The sequence below is a fragment of the Dendroctonus ponderosae genome, unplaced genomic scaffold, assembly GCF_020466585.1.
Source record: "Dendroctonus ponderosae isolate FM_Combo_2020 unplaced genomic scaffold, Dpon_F_20191213v2 Dpon_F_20191213_58, whole genome shotgun sequence".
Lineage (NCBI taxonomy): Eukaryota > Metazoa > Arthropoda > Insecta > Coleoptera > Curculionidae > Dendroctonus > Dendroctonus ponderosae.
Window position 1 is genome coordinate 40,237 of NW_026018794.1, and position 22,809 is coordinate 63,045.

At 33.7% G+C, this 22,809-nt stretch overlaps 2 protein-coding genes across 3 annotated transcripts in view; one reads left to right on the plus strand and one right to left on the minus strand.

Annotated features, from left to right (window-relative positions):
* LOC125504731 (nuclear pore complex protein Nup88-like) overlaps window positions 1–12,365 on the plus strand; it is a 26,275-nt gene extending 13,910 nt beyond the window's left edge. Inside the window, exons 3-12 of the mRNA XM_048667136.1 lie at window positions 9,492–9,617; window positions 9,672–9,883; window positions 9,932–10,106; window positions 10,159–10,336; window positions 10,393–10,642; window positions 10,696–10,952; window positions 11,439–11,552; window positions 11,611–11,997; window positions 12,048–12,136; window positions 12,195–12,365. Of these exons, the coding sequence (XP_048523093.1) occupies window positions 9,492–9,617; window positions 9,672–9,883; window positions 9,932–10,106; window positions 10,159–10,336; window positions 10,393–10,642; window positions 10,696–10,952; window positions 11,439–11,552; window positions 11,611–11,997; window positions 12,048–12,136; window positions 12,195–12,261 (1,855 nt within the window). The 3' untranslated portion in view covers window positions 12,262–12,365. The remainder of the gene's footprint in view (window positions 1–9,491; window positions 9,618–9,671; window positions 9,884–9,931; window positions 10,107–10,158; window positions 10,337–10,392; window positions 10,643–10,695; window positions 10,953–11,438; window positions 11,553–11,610; window positions 11,998–12,047; window positions 12,137–12,194) is intronic.
* Window positions 12,366–13,372: 1,007 nt separating this feature from the next.
* On the minus strand, window positions 13,373–20,567 carry LOC125504735 (sarcoplasmic calcium-binding protein-like). 2 transcript variants are annotated; one of them, XM_048667139.1, is made up of 5 exons: window positions 20,180–20,567; window positions 14,450–14,617; window positions 14,224–14,391; window positions 14,027–14,167; window positions 13,373–13,930 (listed from the first exon to the last, which is right to left on the minus strand). In XM_048667139.1, the coding sequence occupies exons 1-5, from the start codon at window positions 20,294–20,296 to the stop codon at window positions 13,700–13,702; spliced, it is 825 nt and encodes a 274-aa protein (XP_048523096.1). In that variant the 5' UTR covers window positions 20,297–20,567; the 3' UTR covers window positions 13,373–13,699. The 2 variants fall into 2 exon arrangements, with proteins under 2 accessions (XP_048523096.1, XP_048523097.1); XM_048667140.1 differs by lacking the exon at window positions 20,180–20,567 and adding an exon at window positions 14,683–14,765.
* Window positions 20,568–22,809: the final 2,242 nt, after the last annotated feature.

The following is a 22,809-nucleotide window of genomic DNA, read 5'->3' on the forward strand; positions in this document are numbered from 1 at the left end:
GCAAAAATTTTCCGCTGATGACTGAACATCGAAACTTTTTTCACTTGTGAAACAGGCTTTGCTCTATAAAATACATTAGAAAACAAATCTCTCCAACAAAACGCAAATTTGATTTTTCAAATGAAAAATTTCAGAAATTACCGGATGATGCCTGAAAAAGTAAAACTTTGTCCACTCATAAACGGGGCTTTGCCCTACAAAATGTACTTAAAATACACCTTGCCTCGCAAATTATACAGAGCAAATAAATGCTAAACTCCGGCCTGCAGATCCCATCTCGAAAACAAGAAGCAATTTTGAAAAAAATGTTGAACATTGCTTGACAATTCCTGAAAATCGAAACGTTTTCGCTTATACAACATACTTTGCGCTATAAAATACGTGCAAATGCGACTCTATCAGTTTGTTAACTGCTCAATAGATAAACTCCGACCTGTAAAAACCAAACGCGAATTTGAAAAATTGTCAAAAATTTTCTTAAGTTGTCGACAAATCAAACATTACTCGGTTTATAGAAGACACATTGCTCTTCAAAATGCATAAACAATTGGCTCTCACTTCACAAGTTTGGAAGGCAATAAATGCCTCCGGCCTGCAAAAGCAACCTCGAAAAGCAGGCGCAAATATGAAAACATTTTAAAAATTTTCTGATCAGTGAAAATCTAAACACCGTCCACTTATAGAGCACTTTGTTGTACAAAATCCATACAAAAGAGTCTCACCTCGTTGGTTTTTGAACAAATTTGAAACAAAAAAAACACAAAAGCAATTTTGGAAAGTTGTCAAAAACTACCTGAAGGCGGCCGAAAATCCAAACTTTGTCCACTTGTGATGGGAAATTTAAGCTAATTTTATATTCTCAAGCGTTGTACTGCCTTAAATCTCTTTGATCCATAGGTCGCTTGAAACCGATGAAATCCTAAAAAGTTTATGGAGAACATTAGAAAATCCAAAGAAAAGTACCAGAGTATGTTATTTCAACTATCCCACTAATTTCTATCAAGAGAAAGGGGCAAATGGTGAGAAACAACAATGTATTAACTTTAGACTGGAAATAATAAAAACCCTTTTAACAGTGGACATCGTTTTTGTTTTAAGTGTAAAGTTTTATATGTCGTTTTTCGCCCAAAAGGATATTGCTCATTAAAAAGTTTCCGAATCGTATTAATTAATTTTTAGAGACGGGCAAACTTTTTGAAATTTGCGGAAAAGCTTTCGGCATCATTAAATATAATATTTGTTTGCATAAGTTGTGTACGGTTGAATAAAGCGGGTTTTTTTCTAGCTCGATTTCCAGAAAACCTCGTAGAGTAGAAGTAGGTGGTAATAATACAAAATAATTGAAATATGCAGCCAGCGCCTTCCAAAATAAATAATTACCCGAAATTACGCTCCAGTCACACTAAAGAGTTATGTTAGAGTTTGGAGGAGAATTTTGCAAGTATATCATTTTAAAAGGCGCTGTTATGACTGAGGTAATGGCTCTTGTTTTGTACTTTGGAAGGCAGGTGGAGGCCATATATTAATAGTGAGGAACAGCGTGGCGTTTTCTCTAAATGTAATAATTTTATATGGTTTGCGTATACCAGAATGGACTCAAGTCGGTTGAGTGCGAAACATGCAAAATCCACAAAGCAAATAAATAAATTATTAATGTTACCGGAGCGAATAAACTTGGTCTTCCTTGGTTTATCTCGGCTAATTGCCAGCATTCGCTCAAATAAAGGAGGTGTTTTCAAAAAACTGATTTTTATTCGTTTCCAATGCGTCTAGCTAAAGCCAAAATTGCTGTCTTTGTGAAACCATTTCTGTTGATTAAATCACGCAATAAGTGGACTTTGCAGGTGTCGTTTATTCTTTTCTATCCACTAGGATGCCATTGACAAGCGAAGCAAACGCCCGAGGGCTTTAAGAAATGCTCTAAATGACTTAACACCCAGGTGCCGAAATGAACTTTTCCAACGTGAGAAATTCATTTGAGCAGTCAATGAGATGCCGTAAAAGCGGCGACTTAATGAAAATTTTTCTGCGGGTGATATTTCCTTTTTGTCCGTTCCGTGACTTGTCGAACCAGATATTAAACATCTTCATGGGGCAGGAACGACACAAATTGCATGAAGAATGGTTGTGCCTTGATTTGTGATTAATCGCACTTTTCCTATCCTTTGAATATATTTTTTTTAGTTACAAAAGCCCCACAGTGTTGTGGTATTAGGCTGCAGAAAGGAAAAAGATGAGTAAATTTTTCCGGGAAATGCAAAGTTGAAAATCGGCTGTTGGAAAATAGTCGTACTTTTTCAAAGCCAGCGCTTTACAAATGCAAGTTTTCTTTAGTAGCTTCTAATTCAGTGGAAATCAACTGAATATTGGTGTTTTTGGGATATGAAAATGCCAGTAGGTACCAATGAAACAGAATTCTAGTCCAGAAAAACTAGTAGAAAATGGTTATAGTTGAGATTAAAGCGAAGAAAATGAATTTTAGTGCAGCAAATTAAATTTCATTGTGCAGCAAAAGCTCATCAAATGAACAATTTTAAGAATACTATGAATTTTAAACATATTTAAATTGTTGGCATTTTTTGTTTTGTGGTTTGTTGTACAGAAACAGCTGAACAGAACATATCAAAGGATAAGTTTTCCAGAGCGACACTTGACATGAAAAAGATATTTAAAACATCCCCGCTGTGGAATTAGATTTTTCATTTAAAAGAATAATTCTTCGTAAAGAGCGAGATATAATATGCATGTAGGTATATTTAAAATTCTTGCACATATTTCTCTCGGCGGCAGCCGCAAAAATAAAAACCAATTTGCATTCAAAGGCACAAAGGACAAAGGGATGGGGTTTCCAACCCTTTTACGATTCTGCACGGAGGAAAAATATCATAAAACACCGGTGGTCAGTAAAAATTAGAATGCGAGACCGCTGTCATTTTTAATGTTCAAGAATCCGACTCGCACTTCTACGTCCCCAGTTGTGATCTGGGGATGAAATGGGGATGGACGCCGGAAAATCCGGCTTGTGTGACACGGATCTTTACTAAACGCATTTGGAAACATCCAAGACTCGATTACTCTTCACCTCTTCTAATAAAACTATGAAAATTTACGAGGAAAAAGTACCAGGAAGGCGGAATTTCTCGAATTAAATTAATTGAAAATGAAATAATCAGCCGAAGTTGTAAATGGACTCAGGGAGGAGTATGTTATGCCTTTAAAGCACCGCATGTCGTATTATTTTTTGCGATTTGTGCACAGTGTAAGCGTAGCGCAATTTTATCCAAAAAACATTAAAAACCGTACAAAGTTTCACTATTTTTTGCTCTTTTGGAAAACATACTGCCTGTGCTCAAAAATTACCGATAATTATCGAAAGTCCTTCATTCCTCATTCTAATTGTAAAGTGCAGTTTTTTTGTTTTTAAATTTCATGAACTCGACTGATTTCCTCCTAAATTCCAAGTCTTGAAAGTAGTTTTAAAAATTGCCTGATGGTGGTTGAAAATACAGTTTCTCAGTAAATAAATGCACTTCGGCCTGCAAAAACAATCTCGTAAACCGACGACAATTTGAAAAATTGCCCGAATATGACTTATACGAGTAGAAGTGAATTTTCTCCATCAAATGCATTCAAAATTGACTGTTTCGTACGCCAAGTAACGGATCAAATAAATGTTAAACTCCTGCCTCCCAAAAACCGTCTCGAGAACCAGGCTCAATTTTGAAAAATTCTCAAAAATTGTCTGATGATGATTGACAATTGAAAATATTTCCACTTGTAGAACAGACTTTACCCCACAAACTACATGCAATAGGGACGCTCTCACTTCATTAGTTTCTGAATAAATAAATACCAAACTTCGGCCTGTAGAAACAACCTCGTAAACCAAAGGCAGTTTTGAAAAATTATCAAAAATTGCCTGATGGTGAATGAAAGTAGACACTTTCTTCACATATAGAAGAGGTTTTGACTGACAAAATGCATCTAAAATTGACTCTCTTGCTTCGCAATTTACAGAGGAAATAAATGCTAAACTCCGACTTGCAGAAACCATCACGAAAACAAGAATCAATTTTTGGAAAATTTTGAAAATTGGCTGATGATGCCTGAAAATTGAAACTCTCTACGCTGATAGAACATATTTTGCGCGAAAAATTACAAAAGCGATTCTCTCACTTTGTTAGTGCTTGAAAAAATAAATGCCAAACTGAGGCCTGCAAAATCAATCTCGTAAACCAAAGGCAATTTTGAAAAGTTCTCAAAAATTTTCCAATGATCACTGAAAAAGTTAACTTTTTTCACTTACAAAGCAGGGCTTGCCGTATAAAATACATTCAAAACCAACTCTTTGACGCTGTTACTTTTTGAATTGATAAATATCAAACTCCGGCCTGCAAAACCAATCTCGTAAACCGAGCGTAAATTTGAAAAATTTTAAAAAATTTCCCGGTGATAAATGAAAATTGAAACTTTTTCACTTTTTCAGTCTTTGCCCTATAGAATACACTCAAAAATTAATCTCTCACTTTTTTAGTTCTTAAATAAAAAACTACTTATACAAACGCATAAACCGAGGGCAATTTTGAGAAATTCTCAAAAATTTCCCTCATGACTGAAAATCGAAACTTTTTTCACTTATAAAATAGGCTTTGCCCTACAAAATACATACAAAGCAACTCTCTCACTTCTGAGGTTCCTAAATAAAAAAATCCAAACTAGGCCCTGCAAATACAATCTCGTAAACTGAGGACAATTTTCTTGGTTATGATTAAAAATCGAAACTTTTTTCGCTTATAAAACAGGCTTTTCCCTATAAAATTCCTTCAAAAACGACTCTCTCACTTTGTTCGTGAATAAATAAATGCCAAACTACGAACCGCAAAAGCAATCTCGTAAACCCAAGGCAATTTTGAAAAATTCTGAAAAATTTCCCGGTGATGATTGGAAGTCGACACTTTTTCACTTATAAAACAGTATTTGCCCTATAACCTACATTGTTAGTTCTTAAATTAAAAAAAAATTTCAACTACGCCCTACAAATACAATCTCATAAACCGAGGGCAAATTTGAAAAATCCTCAAAAATTTCCAGGCGAAGACCGCGAAAATCGAAATATTTTTCGCTTATAAAACAGGCTTTGCTCTTTAAAATTCCTTCAAAAACGCCTCTCTCACTTTGTTTATTCGTGAATAAATAAATACCTAACTCTGGCTTGCAAAAACCATCACAAAAACAAGAAGTAATTTTGGAAAAAAATTTAAATTGTCTGACAATGCCTGAAAATCTGAACTTTGTGCACTGATAGGAGAAACTTTTCCCTATTAAATGCATAATAAATGCGGCTTCCATAATTAAAAAAACTCAATTTTAAAAAAATTGAAGATACCTCGCACTTTTAGAACAGACTTTGCCCTTCAAAATACATTTTCAAATGCAGAAGAACTTTTGTGTCATTTTATTAGTTTCCAAATAAATAAATGGCAGACTTCGACCTGTAAAAACAACCGCGTACTCATGCGCAATTTTGAAAAATTGTTAAAAATTGAATATTAATGACAAAAAATCAAAAATTTGTCCCCTTATTTGGGTCTACAAAATGCATCCAAAATTGACTCTCCGATCCGCAACAATCACCATGAAACAAGAAGCTATTTCGAAAACATGCCGAAAATTGTCCGGCGATGCCTGAAAATCGAAACGTTTTCCACTTATGGAAGGGACTTTCGTCTACAAAATCAAAATTTGACCGTATCCATGACGCCTTAAAGTCTCGAAAAACTCACCAGGTCTCTTTTCTTATCTACTAATTATCTGAAAATTTACGCAGGGTTAAAGTATTCATAATATTTTCTTGGTGGATCAGTAAATATCACCTCGTATAAGACATGCTCAAGTCCAATGCCTGCAGATTAACTTTCCCGTTTCACAAATCTCAATAAGACTCAAAAGTTAGATATTTTGATTTACCTAAAAGTACCTTGGATCGTTCCAAAAGAGAACCATTAGGAGGGGGCATTTAAATACCTTAGCCCCGGAATTTCTGCCACTTTAAGCCTCGTTCACGCATTCCGCCTAATCTTGCGCTAATTTTATCGTTTTTTTATGCAAATTTGCTCGCCGCCGATGCGGCCAAATCTTCGTGAATGTGAGATTACCTAACCTATGCTTTCTTAGTTATAGTTAAGAAAATCAGTAGCGCAGATTTCAATTGTTGCTACTATACAGGCCAAAAAAACGTTTTTTTGCGGGAGTAGATTAAAGTTTTAAAAGCTCTTCTTGTTTTTCTCATCTAGGCAAATTTGTTGAGTAGTAGTTTTTCCGTTAATTTACGATCCGGTTTTAAGCTTTATTTTCTATTGTTGCAGTTTTTTCTTACCAACCTGATGGACTTGGTATATTTACAGTTAAGATTGTTGTCCAACTCCAGTCCAGCCAGTGAACAAAGAGTAAAGAGAAAATATTGTGTTTATGTTGAGAAATGTGTAAAATGAACGTCTATGAGCAACATAAGCGTAACGAAATACAGTCTAAAGAGTTTGAATATTCATTCCCGCAGAATACTAATGGAGACAAAATGAGCCAGAATCCGTTTTTATTATTGTTTACGACTTTGTGGTAACCCAAAAGCGGATTATGATATGAATTAGTTTCATATTTTACCTGGCTGAGCGGGAGCTTGCACCCCAAGGATTTACATCATATATTTTTTTTCCGTTAAACTTCGTTTGCCCCAGCTTTTCAATGTAACTCTTCCATGAATGGTCAGATGCAAAAGTGCGGCGGTCCAGAACGTAATGGATGGTTAGGCGGTCCATTTTATTAAGATCTACCGGTTTTTACTTAATTTCTTTTGTGCCACTTAGGCCCCACCTTTCCATAATATTTCTCAATCAACCCATTTAAGTCATATTCACACTAATTACGGTAAAGAGCGCTAAAAAGCAAGACGTCACCGAAATTATTATTTAGCACCGGAATGTGTCACACAACCGAAAATCGCATTGCGGAGACGGTAATGGGGTAAAAGGGTAAAAGAGGACTGGAAATTAAGAAATATTGTTGCAAAAAGAGGTTGAGTGCAATACATAAATAGGCGGTTTTGCCTCGAAATTCCAACAATGAAAAGGTATTTATTCATTGCTAAATAGAGTTGAATCTCACAAGCATCTAGGATTAATTTTTTATTGCAGTATGAGATGGGACGAAGGCGTGGAATATAAATGAAACAAACAAAATATTTGATTTTTGTGTTTGCTAAAATTAGGAATATCATCGTGATTGAAACGCTTCTTACTGTTTACTACGCATTTTTTAATGGAATGATGCATGCGGTGCAACTTATGGTACCTCCAATAAACTAATGCAAGGCGAACAACATAAAATCATGAAAATATTTAGCAAAAACAGATTCATAAATGAAAAACGCCCATTTAATGTAAAGCAGTTCCATTTTCAACTACCTATATTGAATCGCCATAAAAATCCAAGAGAAAAATACATTAATTCGACAAGCACAACAGGAAATAGAAGCATGCAAATACCGAAAATATTTTGAAACAAGAGCTACAAAAACTTGTTATTATTTAGCTATATAGACTTTTAGCAATGTATTTAGAGATTTAAAAGAGTTATGCGATCGTGGGCGGAAAGCAAAAACAAGAGTCAAAGACTCTAACAAAGAGAACGCATGGGGCTAAGACAAACCAATTAATATTATATAAATATGATGAAAAATCAAAGTATGATTTATATCCACAGAAAAAAATCCAAATTTTATGGACAAATTCTATATTTTTCTCTGTTTATGTTCCATTGTCTATGTACGGGTGATTTTATTGATCTCTATAGTATGCCTATTTCAAAGGCCTCATAAAATGCATATTATAAATAAATTTTAAAAAAATTTAAAAGTTTGTGACATAAGTGATTTTTTATTAAGTTGTGATATTTTGCCCGTTATTTAGCTCTTCAATTCGTTCTAGTTGGGTTTTGAAGACTTCAAAGTTTAAGTGGCCACACAATAAAGAAATCCCGGAGCGTAAAATCGGGAGAACCAGGAGACCATTCTGGTGTTTCCCTTTTTTCAGTCAATGTTCCTGCGTAACTGTAATCCAACTGATAGTAATAATATTTAGTCTCATATACATTTATAAAGTCAAACAGTGACAGAGTTATTTTACATTATATTACATTTATAATACATTCTTTTTCTCATCACAGATGACAACAAAAGAAACATACAGCAGAAAATATTTCAGATAAATTGTACATAATTCTGGGCGATTCATGTTTTGAAAAACTTTTTGCTGGATGTTTTGCCTCGAAAAATGTATCTGCATAAAATTATGTTTTTTGTATTTTCAATTTTCTCATGAAGTTTTGTTTTTGAAATTTTGCTTCTAATTGTATTTTCGTTTGTAAAGATTTAATATTGATTTTTTTAGCTACTCGTTTAATTTTATCTGAAAATCCAGGAATTCTTTCTACGATACTAATTAAGAAAAGCTTCCGAAGTATAAGCTATCCGAAGTATAAGACGTGAGAAAATGTTATCTTTCTTTTAAAGACAAAAATATTTTGTGGCAAAATGCTCAACAAAAAAGTTGTGAAAATCAAAATGTGGCGGAATTCTATCCTGTTGACTCCTCAATAAAGTTTCAACCAAATTTCTGTCATTCTCATACTGTTCATAAATTCTCACTGGTTTAACATAATTTTCACACAGATCGCGGTCGATTTCACCATTGAAATTACCATCATTAAACAAATATTTAAGAAGAATTCAGGGGTTGTGTAACTGCGTATTTAGACTTCTAATCAAATAAGAAATACGCTTATGGCTAAAGAGAAAATTATGTAAAATCGTGCATGGCGTCGCTTCATTTAATTCCTGATTAAGTTGAGTTTTCGATGCTTGGAAGAATTTTCCGAGATTTTCTCTTTGATCAGGCAGCATCTAATGTCCTAAGTTGATTCCTTTAATTGCTTTAAACTTCCCTATTAACTTCTTGTGCGGTTCATAAATGACAATGTTCCTCATCTCCATAAAGAAAACAATTTCAAATCGATCTGCAAGTGATTAATTTAGTTTTTGATTGAAATTTTGGAATATGAAGCACAAATAGAAAAAAAACGGAAACATTGTCATTAGGAAATGTGAATCTCCTTTGTACACTTGCATGAAAGACATACTTTTGTGACCGGAATTAATGAAGCTTTGGTTTTGGCTGGGACAAGCTGATTCAAAATGTTCCGAAGCTTGATTCGTTTTTGAAAGGTTTCCGAAGTTAGGCCGCAATCTCACTCGTGCTATTTAAAAAAATCAATAGAGATGCTTCAGATGGATTTGGTAGAAAATAGCTGTTAATAATATTCTCAATTGTCTTGCCCCAACATGACTTTGCATACTTTTCGACATATTTATACTTTCTTTGTATTCATTATTATTTCCATTCCGTTTCGAAAAATAGATGAAAATAAGTCTATTTTAGGAGTTACAGTTTGGATGAGCGCCTGTTAACATGCAACGATACGATACAAGTTAGACGAGTTAAATTTCATCCTGGAAGCATTACGGACACCCACATTTTGGTTTTAACTTCGGATAACACTCTCAGGTAAGCACCAATTCGGCTTTAGTTACTGTGCCATAACTCTGTTTTTTTTTTCAGACTCTATCAAATCGAAAATAATGAAGCTTTCAGCGTAGGAACGTATCCAATAGGAGAAAGTCCAGGTGGGCTGTTTCCCGGCAGTAAAATCTCATTCTTGGATATATATGGGGAAATTGCTGTGGATTTTGATTTTGGCTTTCCCGAAATCGTCGAAGAAGCCGCCATTTGGGAAAGTTTGAAAAAAATGAATATCAGCCAAAGCGAAAAAGGTAAAACATCCATAAAACGAAGCAGGGTTTATGCCACTTGAATTTCAGGCGACCGGTTTAAAAATGGGTTTAAGTCCAAATATGGAACGAAAGTAACTGCAAAACCGTATGAAAAACCGCAGAATAACACAAATGCCGATCAACTGAAAGAACTCGTCTGGCCTGTCTACATTTTAAGGGGCGATTTTTCAGTTTTCAGCATCAACATTGATCTGAAAAAACGGTAGGTTTGTCTCAGGAGAGTAATCTCAGATCTATATGGTAGCATATTTCAGCATTAGAGCAGTTCTTAGAGGCCCATTTCCGACCTCTCAGCTGCCAAGCATGGTTGAGAACGAAGCGTGCTCTATTATCGCTCTAAAAACCGTTCCTGAAATGCTATGCATTGCCGGCTCTAATGGAATTCTCACTCACGGTGTACTACTCAATATTGATGAAACAGAGCAAGAACAGGTATAATGAAAAATGCAATATGTAATTAAAATTAGTAACCATTTGATCAATTTTAGCTCAAAGCAAAATCCCCAGCAAACGCCCCGGAAAAGGAACTTCTAGTGTTTGAAACTGTCGAGTTGGAACTTGGACTGACCATAGCGCAAGAAAGCGAACATGAAGAGCTCGTTAAATACAAATGTCCGATTTTCCTGCGAAAAGACGACTCAAAAGCTTCCAGATATTTTGCAACGCACAGTGCAGGTGTGCACACGATTAACTTAAATTGCGTCGATGACTTGCACAGTTTTGTCTTCGGACCCGAAGGTAAAAAGTTCATTTAAAAGCGAATGTGCGAATCAGCTAGCCAAAATTTCTAGATGCGAAGCCATCGTCTGACATATTCATGCATCCCACTTCCGCAGAGTATTTGGTGTGTACCAAAGTTTTGAACAGTGAAAAATCGAACACAGTAATAGGATTTGCGCTATATTACGAGCCCACGTCGATCATCGCTATTTTGAGCGATGGCAGTGTGGTCACTTTGGGCATTTTGGCCGAAACTATTGCCCCTAAGGACCAAAGTATGATCAAATCTGAATTGGAAGATTCACAAATTTGTTCCCCATTGAAAAAGGTTTGTTGGTTGGTTAATCGCTTCAAAACTAACATGAAAAAAACTATGGCAAAGATTGGAAACAACAATTTACATAATCATATTATGCAAGAGCAAATTTTTAATTTGGTAGTTTCATGGAAGCTTTGGAAGTAAAACTTGCAGCTTCAGTAATAGCGTCCTTCCCCTCTTTCTCTGATATCTTATTAAGTCAAAAAACGGCAATATAAGTTGCTTATATGTAAAACTGCCTTTGGCTAAAACCGTCTACCGCCTGTTTCACTTTTTAATTTCATTTTTGGAAAAAAAACTGCTGCAAAAAGTTTTCCTTCATACTTGCTTTAGTCAGCAAAGTTCCCACATCAATGGTTTCCAAAAAGGTAACACAAAAGTTGTTTATTTGACGCCCTTAAAAGAAGATTTTAGTTATATCAATTCCTTAGAGGAGTTTTTTACAGGCAGAAATGTATTCTTGCGTTATTATTAATTTATGACCTAAACTTTCAGATGTTAAACGAGCCATTTGACCAGTATATCCAGAAAATCTTAAAGAAAGGATCGAGTAGACCGTTGTTGAAAATATCTACTTCTTCCAATCACCCACCTGAAGAATGCTTCGATGTGAGTGTTCAAATATTTCAAACGAAACACTCTTTATGATTTATGTGATTTTATTTAGTTGTTACAACGTGCAGCAGCGATGTTTCGTGAAGAACACGTTAAAAATCTGGGAAAAGCCAAAGAGGAATTGGAAAAACGAATGCATACTCTCAGGCTATTGAAGCAAGCTCAGAAACAGCAAATTGAAGAAATGAACGTTACTAAGGACGAGCTGAGGGAAAAAGCCGAAAATCTGGCAGAGAAATATGAAGATATTAACGACAAGCAGGAAATGTTGTTAAAAAAGTGCGAGAATCTTATAATGTTGGTATCGAGGAAAAGAACGGAACCGTCAGATGCAGAAAGCAAATTTTTGAGAGATTTGGAAGAGTACAATAATAGATGTGCTTCCTTTCAAACCGTTATCGATAAAGTGAAAAATAAAACTAAATATCAACAAATTCAAGTAAGATTATTCTACCATTCAGTGAAATCATTTAAAGACATGTTTTTTAGATACAAAATTGGAAATCTCGAGAAAACAAAAAAATTCCTGCCATCGGCGAGATGCAAGCAAACACAATTAAAGAAAGCGTCCGTGAATCGTAAGTATTAATTTTACAAATTGATTTTTGCATTAACTACAGCTTTTTTCTGTTCCAGTACGAGCAAAATCAACGAAATGGTAAAGCAGGTAAATGAATATAAAGCTCTGTTAAGTTTGAAATAAAAATGAGTTAAATTTGGTATCAATAAAATATGTTTTGCACTTGCCTCAAATGCTGATATAATGATTTATTTTAACAGCTAAATATAAAATACAAGTGTAGGGTGTTTGTTATCTTTTTTATTCCACTATTGCCTGTCTGTGAATGATCCTATACTATTTTATTTTAACAGTTAGTTCAATCACGATAAATACTTTATAAATTTTTAGTTTATTCCAGGTTTGTTGTTGGTGTTCCATTCAAATTCAATACGTTTTTTGTATGTGGAAAGCGCAAAACTAAAGTATCAATAGCCAAGAGTCAAAAGTCTATATTGAGCTCAAACTCCTCACTACTGTGCATAAATAACAATTTTAAATACGAAATTGCGCTCTGACTCAAACTCTTGCAAGTTGTGTCACTTTATCGGCGTCTGATAAAGACTAGAATGACTATGCAAATGCACCATTTTTTTAGTGTTTTGACTATAATTCAGGAGCGATTTGAAATGGACAACTAAACTGTTGTACGCATTTTTCCAAGATATACAGCTGTTATGAGTAACTGTTTAATTATTGTCTTTGGTCGGGTGCCTAGATTTTCGGTTTTAGTGAGATTATTTTTTTCTTTCAACTTGTTTCCAGACTACCTACTAGAAAATTATCTATTTTGTACACGTAAAAGGTGCCTTTGTTCTCTTTTTCTAAGGTTTAAAAGAAAGCCGATGTTTTCTTTAAAATTGGTGAAGACGCATCACCATACAATCTTCCTTTTTACTGATGTTTCTTGATCTTATTAGACAAAATTACAACTTTGGCATGAAATAATCTGTAGAATTTGCTGTGTTCGTATGTCCGTTTAGCTTCCCAACGCCCTGTTTCTTAAAAGAAACGAGTTTTGAGGGCTCAAAGTAAATCGTTCAACAATTGTGCATAGAACATAAACACCCGTTTAGCACAAAATAACTTCAATATTTAAAAAAGAACTGAACTGAAGGCCGTTAAACTTCAGAAACTGCTGTAAATAATGCGCAATTCAACCTTACCAACTTTCTGCCTCTGTCCCCATCTGAAAAAATTCATTTTTTATCATGATTTCGGGCTTGGGGAAGTCTCCATTAATTAAACTTAAAAGTGTTTAAAAAATAGCTTTAATAAACTTGCTTAATCTAAACATATAAACCACTTTATCACAATAATCTTAACGCTTCATAAAATGTATGAAGACGAAATCAAGAAGTGTTCTCGGTTAATAATTAAACATTCAACTTGCTAAATGGCAATTTTAGCGCTTTGCAATAATGCAGATCAATAGATAAAGTTAAACAATAATCGATAAGACTTCCACATCTTAACAGAACCCAAAGTTCGGCATTTTGCGGTCAATAGTCTGGAAAACGTAGGTCTAGCTTAATAAGAAAATATCGTCTAAAGTAAGGAGGAATCGTTAAACACCGCTGCGTTAATGCTCGACCAAGGGTCCCCAAAAGTACTTGGAAATTCTCTCCTCATCTTCTGTAACGAAGAAGTCTCTTCCATGCTTCACAAACTCTTGACTGCTGATTCTTCCATCTCCATTAGAATCGATGGCTCTGAACGCTAACACTGCGTCCATTTCTTTCAGTCCTAGCACATTGAAAAACAGCTTAAATTCCTCCACTGTTATTTGACCTGATGCATCCTTATCCACAGCCTGCAGCAAAGATGCAAATTATTCGGTTAATAAGTTAAGTTAAAGGAAAGATTATCAGATTTGAAAATAAAACGGACGCTGGCTTGATGTACGTACCTTGAATAAATAGGGCAGGAAAGAATGAGCACGTCTCACAAGCCTTTTATCATTAAGCACATGATGCATATTCTCCAAGAACCTTTCGACAGATATCAGGTTGTAGGCCGTAATTTCTCCAAACTGCTTCTCCCATAGATCCTAAAAAACCCCGTGGTTCAAAAACATCTTACGGCCAAAAACAAAGTGAAACTTACCTGTATAACTTTATAAAATTCCTGTGTATGTTTCTCACTGAGGTGCCCCAAATCCACAAAACCATCAGCCAACAGCTTGAAGTCATCAAAAGAAATCACTCCATCCTTATTCAGATCCAGGATGGAGTGGAAAGTGCGCATCTTCCTCCTCCAAAAATCAGAGTCTCCCTGGCAAATTAAAATTAGTAGAATATTTCCTAAACAGTTTTCTATGTTTTTTTCTCACCCTCTTGCCCAACCATCCTTCCAAATCACAATCAGATTCAGATGATGATTGGTATTTGCGTTCATGATGCGGTTTGGTGTCATGTTTGCTACTCAGCCCACGCGACGCCAGCTCTAAGTTCGTAATCTTAGGTGTGAGGAGGCAGGATTGTTGAGTACAAGATAAAGCCTGCAATGTGTAAACATTTTTCTTTTTTAATAATAGAGACACAATGATGAAGGCAATAAAATTACATCAGTTTGATTATGTGCCACTTTTGAATCGCTTTGTTTAGAACACATTTAAAGTTAAGTAATAGAAAGCAAATGTTGTTGGCAAAATCGCCGTTCCATTTAAACGCTTTGGTTGTTTACAACAACTGAAAGAAATTTTTTGGTTGTTTACAACAACAAAATTGACCTCCACAAGCAATCGGTTAATGAATGTTCGCCTTGAGCCACATGTTTTTATACGATATGCTATGAATTATTAGCGATTTTTTGCAGAAAAGTCGCGCCTATTAGGTTGAATTTATTGGCTACATAAGCTAGGAAATGTACTATAACGAATGATAGCATTCACAAATTTATTCGTTATTTAATGGGTATCAACAATTTCCTATTATATGAAAATCATTTGTTGCTTTATTTAATTGATATCAACATAAATTGGTTGAACACAAATTAAAATTATCAGAAGAGGCAGCAACAATTAAAGGACTAGCAAATATTTATTATTATGTAGATGTGTACCATATCTACCAATATATTTATTTATTTATCAAATATAAACGATTATAAGTATATACCAAAAGTACTTAATTATTTTATTTTATATTCCATGTGTTAAATTTATTGGTAGAAACGCAAATTTCTTCAAACAATTGCAAACGTCGGTGCAAATTAACTCTGGTTAATGCTGGTGCAAATTAACGAAAAAAGTTTATTTTAAGCGGTTTAGATTTTTAGCCGAAATATCTGCCCTATTACGGCTTTAACCGCACATATGCGCAAATATCTGCTGGTTGAAATCTATCAATTGAGCCCAAAGAACAGACATGTACATTTTTATTTTTGACCGAAAATGTAAGGTTTTTTCGAAAAAAAATTTTATGTCTCAAATTCTTTATGATTTTAAACACACACGGTAGCGAGAAATCCGGCGAGCGCAGAAATATACTCGCTTCACTCTTCTGATCCTAAAAAAACGAAAATGTTGGCTCATCTTGAGCGGTTCGGATTTTTTACCGACGATGATGCATGCTGGGGAGCTCCAAAAACACTCATGTTTGTTTTTAATTTTGACCGAAAATTTTCCCAAATTTTTATCGGATTGTAATCATTCATTCAATCTGTGTTAAATTAAAAAAAAACGCATTAATAAAAATACATGCGAACACACACAGTGCTATTTTTTCTCGTTTGATATAAACGATAATAAAAAATATAAATAAACTTTCGCTTGAAAAGTTGATAAATATCCAAAGAAACTTGTTGTTATTTAACCATGTATCTAGGCAATTAATTCAACAGCACTTTATTAACACATCAGTTTACTTTGAGTCAGGTACTGCCAGTATATTTCTGTTAATGTGAATTTATCGAACACTTTCGAATTCGTCTAGACTTGCATAGTTCATAATAGCGTCTATTGTCAAAAATAGGTCAACTGCTTATCATATCTTCATTTTAACAACCTGACCATGTGACTACGTGAATGTAAGAGCATAATCTCTCTGGAGATACATCTGGTACTGCACGTACGTGTAAATAAATAATGAATTGGAGGTCAGAGACAGTGAAATTTGCGTAATTGTTTCAACTGGTTAATGTGTTTAACCCCGATTTCGGTTATAGAAGTATTGAGGATTTAATCAGTTCTTCTGGGGCTTAGAGTGGTGGGTTTCTTTTACATATTTAAATAGTTATGTTTTAATAGTAGTTTTAAAGCAAATTCAATGATTATCGCACAATGGGATCAAAAAAACAAATGATTTATTATTGGGTATGCAAAGAGGACAGATTTAAGCGCACAAAATATGCTGAAGAATTCTACAGAACAAGATATCAAAGTTAGGATATTTTCGCAATTTTCTTAAATTTTATTCAAAAATAATCAGTAGTGCGCTTAAACTTTTCCAGTGCTGAATACAATGCACATTAGTTAAATTGAAATGCCGCACAAATCTTAAATAATATTTTCCTTTATAGCATTACTAAAACGTGTTTGGACTAAAAGCCCAAATATAAGTTAAATCAAAATTTAATTAAAATGTAAGCTAAATAAAAGCAAGTAAGAAGAGCAATCGTAGTAACATTAAAGTAGCATCGTACTGAGCGAGGATATTTATTAGTTTGCCCTTTTGTAAAGAAAAATAAAGCAAAATGCCGAAGTTAACTAAAACTCGGTGGATAGAAAATCTAGTGATGATTTCTTCAGTAAAAAAATCCTGATTCGCCGCCCAAATCGAAAAGTACCATAAGCAAGATTTAAAAACAGTTCCAGAAAAATGATCATTTAAGAAAAATTATTGATCATCAGTGTGTTCAAGGAAGAAGTCAAATTGAATGTGCCTACTTCTCCCTGTTCAAGAAAATGTTAATGCCTCACTAGAGAACTCGAAAATGGCCAGTTTTCAGAGGCTGGAATTCTTAAATTCCAAAAAATTGATACTTGTAATATGGAAATCCTGCAGAAGCTCAAATTCAAAAAACACAACCTGAATGAAGAAAGGCCACACACTTGTTTGAGCAAGTTTGGACTGAAGAAAACCTGTTAAATCCGGACTATTTTCAATAGGATTTCACTTGAAGAGCAAATTGTTCAGACCAAACCGACAAACATTTAGGAGTTGCAAAAGAGAGTACAACGGAAATGCAGGCTAATTTCCTCAGAATTAATTAGGAATGTTCAAAATGAGCTTCGGTTTCGTTGAGCATATCAGCATTTTATTATCAGTTTATCAATTATTAATTTAGACTTTGTGCAATTATTGGAGAAATATTATTGATGGGGACGATAAAAATTATATTTATTATATTAACGAAAACCATAAAAATTATAATTAGGTTGAGATCTCTTCATTTTCGAATTTTTCATGTGCGTGATAAATATTTTTAGATGCGAAGAAATAAAAATTTGATTTTTGTTCATATGCCCTTTAAGAATAGTCAAAAAAATAGCTTTGCCATTTAAAAATGGTCGTTGGCATGATATCTCAAGTTTGGGACACGCTGTATAAAATTTTCTTGCATCTCAATTTCAAATTCCAATAGGAGTGAACCGAGAATATTTCCAAAATAAAACCTGACTGTAAGTATGTACATTTATGTTAAATTATGTAACAAAATTAGTTTATTTGTACGAGTTTAACGAAACGAATATCACCATGAATTTGTGGTATTTAACTATTTTTATTACAATTTTGAAATTGGTATGTTTACTATCTATTTGGGAATGTTTTATTTAGCTGTATTTACTCAGATAAACATATTATATCGGTTGTTGCACTTTTGATAAGGTTTCCAGATCTGTTATGAGCTATAATTTATCTTCTCTTTGGTACCTGTTATAAACTATAAGCAATCGAAATGTTTTCGCCATTCGAAAAAAGATGAATAGACAAACAAAACACAGAAATACAAATTTAAAACATTTTTTAACCAATTACTCTCTCATTTTACTCTCAGTTGGAATAAAAATGATAAAAAGGAAACCATGCCCAAATTATGTGTTCCAAAAAAAAAGGTAATCCTTAGCATTAGAAAATTAGTAGGGAAAGTGAATTCCTACATAAACCTTGTTTTTGGTTCTTTTGCCCTTGTTTCTCCATACAAATTGCGATATTTCAAGACTTTCTTTTAAGAGAAAATCATAAAAATATGATGAAAATGGAACATTAAGAGTCGACGGTTTAAAAACAATTTATTTTTCAGCTACTAATTGGGTCATCATTTTCAACACGCATATTTATAATGATCAACTCCTAAAAAGAATCTAAATTGTTTTATATAGTTTTCTTATATCGTTAAATTTTAGCTTCTCCACTTATATAATACATAGAGTGATTACAACGAAATTAATTTTTTTAATAAAATACCCTATCTTGCATGAGAATGCTGTAAGATAGTTACATACGCTAAAATGATAAAACATTAAGTTTGTTGCTTAGACGAAAATAGTTGTTATTTGTGAAAAATAAGGCTATATTTTGGAAGGTTTTTGTGAAAAATATTATTGAATATTATTCGGTTGTTCGATTCATAGCTGATTAATTATTAGTAATAATCTGGAACATTAATCGAATTATGTTCATCTTTGGTGCATTATGTTTGTGTGAGTGGCGATTTTTAGGAGCCATTTGAAAACGCTGCATAGAAAATTAAATTTTAGACAAAAAAGTATTTGTAAATGTAAGTTTGAAAATGCTTTCTTTACGGTATTGAAAAATTGAATTTTTTTCTAAAGATTTATCGTAAACAGCAGCTGGTATTTTAGACATACAGGCACATGTTTATATGAGATTTGTCGCTTTAAAGTCAACTTTTTTATGTATAGTTTTCATATGCTGATTAATCCCATTATGGTGTTTTTTCTTCCAACTAAACCTTATGGTGTTTTTTCTCGAAAAAGATGCGTCGTACAAAAAGAGCTAAAGACAGACCGGGACGAACAGCGAAATCACCAGTTTTTAATTAATTAAATCTAATCTAATTAAAGAAAAAACAGAGGCGCGCAAATTTTCTCTGTAAAAATATACACAGGCGTAACTGTACGACACCGGTTTGAATAACTTTGTTTTATTCAGTGCAAAACGAAAATCGATATCGTATTGTCTTTAAAATTCAATTTTTTGTTAAATTTTTAAACACGCCTGTGGATCCCACAATCGTTTCCAGACTTGCATTTCTGTTTTGCTTAAAATTAAACTTGCTACGTGCCCTTTAATCCCGGCTCGTTTATAGCTTCTTAGCAAATCTTCTACCTGAATTCATATTTTGGGGTATCGGCTCTTTTGTTAAAATTTAGGTCCTCATCCAAGCATCTGCTTTGATTAAAAGTTGCAAATAAAATTTAACATTTAACTCAACAAATTTTCTTGGATTTTAATGATTCTATTGAAACTGAATTCAAATAGAAAAAGTTGGTCGCATTTCAAGTACCTACACTGTACAAGGGGGCCAAAAACTTAAAACCCAAAAAGTCGAATTTTAACGTACATATTTCTACAGCACTTTACATCGGTCACGTTGAGGCAATCGTTAGTTGATTTAAAGTAAAATTATTATCTAATAATTCTCGTATGGCTTTTTGCGCGTCTTATTTTAAACGAAACTGTGCTACTAACTACCTACTAATTAGTAGCAAGCATTAAAAAAAGATAAAAGTTTATCATGTTTTTAATAAACGAAGCAAATAATTGCTGAGTACTAAAATGAAATGAAGAAGAACAAGGCTTTCGTCTATTCGATCATTTCTGGGGATAATTTTAAAAGAATACAATCGAACTGAACAAAATAAAAAATGTTTTTTTATTCAACGATATTTGAATAAAAATGTTAATTATTATACATATAAAATCAGTCCGAGCTCAAGAGTGCAAATGATATTGAGAGGCGACGAGAAACTATCAACTTTATTTATAAAAAAATGGCCAAGAATCATTTGAATTAAATTCAAAAGGCATTAATTACTTATTAAGTTAAAAATGCCGTTGGAAATTGATATTCATACTCGATTAAATTAACTTACCGCTGCTGTATTCCTCAAGCCCTCCAATTTTGCAATTTCCACCGGATTTTTCGAACATACAATCTTTTGTACGTTCTTTCCCAGTTTCAGTCCATTTCTCAAAATAGAAAACGCCATTTCTGCACGATAATTCTAACGGTACAGCAACGAGTGACGACAAATTGATTATCAAGGATAAGTTCAAAGAGTTTTAGGTGTTTAAAGTGATCCAAAAACGACACCCCAACAGCTGGTTACAAAATCGACAAACAAAGCACTAATGGTAAGAGGGCGACTGTGAAAATCGATGGGTGTCTGGTCGCACTGAACGCACTGAACACGTTTGAATCGTTCTTCGGTTAAAAGAGACCTCGGACCCCACTTGGACGATTTAAAATGCAAGAATGGTATACAGGCGATAATCGTAATCACCAACAAGCGGGCTAGGGTGGTACTTTGTACTGAAAAAGTGTTTCCAACACCAACAGAAAACAAATATTTGCAGGGGTTTGTCCAATACTAAGCCTCAAAAGCTAAAAAAAAAAACATTTGGTTGATGCTTTGCATCCAATTTTTTCAAATGTTAAGCTCAACTAGTAGAGGGCATCAAATTAATGAACGTATCCATTCAAATCGAAGAACAATAATTTGGGAAAACCCCAGTTTTTTAGCTAGAAAAATCCCCTGAAGAAAAATTGAAAGAAAAGGAAAAATAAACAGCAATTACATCGTACCATTCCAATGCTTGTAAACAACTTTCAATCATATCTGATGGTCGCATTTCAGTTCAATGTACGGCCCCCCCGTCTATGTTCACCTCAGATATTTTCCAGCTTCATTCATATACAGGATGTCTACGTTTAATTTTAAAGCAAACCCGTCAAACAAGCCCAATTTTGTTTTTTTAACCTTCCAACTTTACAGCCCCCAGAATCTACAGGGCGTTTCGGTGCCAGCAAATTTGAAAGATTTAATGGAAACAAATGAGTTTTATGCTTTTTAAAGCATTTTCGCTGTTTGCTTGAAAAAAAAACATCACACTGTAGTTTTGCACGGGTTTTAATCAATTTGAGATAAACGCAATGATAAAAGTATATTTTTGCTCTGGGTCACTTTGGCTTCGAAAAAAATACAATATTATCCCTTAGTGCGATTTATCCACTTCATAGTATTAATCCTACCTCCTTCCAAAAAATATTAATTTAATTGTTTTTATAAATTAACAAACTTCGATATATTTTCAGTTAAATTTGAAGAATCGCTGTTATTTTTCCGAAAAACTCACCCAATTATCGCGGTTCAATCGCATTGTTTCGAATCGTCCCTGGTACATCGGTAGTGTGCGAGAAAGAACAACTGATTTCCATGACAACCGCTATATTATTTTCTCTCTTGACTGTAGCTGGACAACGTCAGTTTGATTACGAGGTGAGATGGAAACTTGGATGCTTCTTCAAGCTTACACAGCTCTGAGGATACAAGCAAATCGTAAAAAAAATTCTCCGATGTCCCAAAAGACGGAAAACCTCATATGGTACCTTTCTTATGGTATGAACAGCTATAGAACTGAACAAATACCCGTTTGTATGTGTGTGGAAGCCAAAAATGTTTTTAATCTAATTCAGATGAAAAAGCTTTTCGAAGAAGCATTTTGAGAGGGTAAATAAACAAACAGTCTGAGACAAAATCTGGACCTCTACAAGCGACTGAAGATATAAAATCTATAAACTGTTCAAATATAGAATGAGTCGTAGATAAGTTCTATATTGTTGAGGCGGATTCATTTTTTTACAAACTTCTTGTTGGGTATTTCGCCTCAAAAATTTTTGTCTTTAAAACAGACAGAATTTCCTCACGTCTTTTATTACAGATTGATAAATAGTGCTCCTATTTCGCAATAAGAAAGAATTATTTATCAAAAAGATATTTATCAAGCTGTAAGAGAAAATTCCAATTAGTAAAGAAATTAATTTGAAAAATTACCTTGACGTTTCGATAACTATTTTCTGCTATCGTTATCAAAGGAACCTAAATGAACCTAAAAAAGAGTATGTTAATAAATTGTGTATGAGTATGATGTATTAAATAGAATGAGTCCATATCAGCTTTTTGTCCGTGGAAAGAATATGTATTTTTTACCTTTTAGGTTTCATCAGAATTTGTAAACCGCTACGGAGATAAAAGCAGAAATGTACAAAGTTTGGGACCCTTTTGGGAATGTTTTAAACATTTTGTGAAACTTCGCAATTTTGATAGCTCGAATTCGCAAAATTGCTTTTTTGCAACATTAGACACAGTTTTTCGACAACCAAACACTTTTGGAATCGACAACCTGACTCAAACTTGCTCTTATTTTAAATACTAAATCAGAAAATAATATCAAAATTAGAGGTTTTCATTTGAAAAAAATTATTTTGTGCGGTTTTCTCAATTTAATTTTGAAACTGATTTTTTAACATTTTGTATTTATTATAATTATCAAAGAGTGAAAATGTTATTAAAGTCCTTTTCAACCAGACACCCAACTCACATTATATAATACATATTTCCTTACAAGAAAAATTAATAATATTTATTCTAGTGCTTGCAACTGTAATTTTTGAGATAAAATTTGAAATGAACCAAAAACGGTTAAATTTATGTATATAATA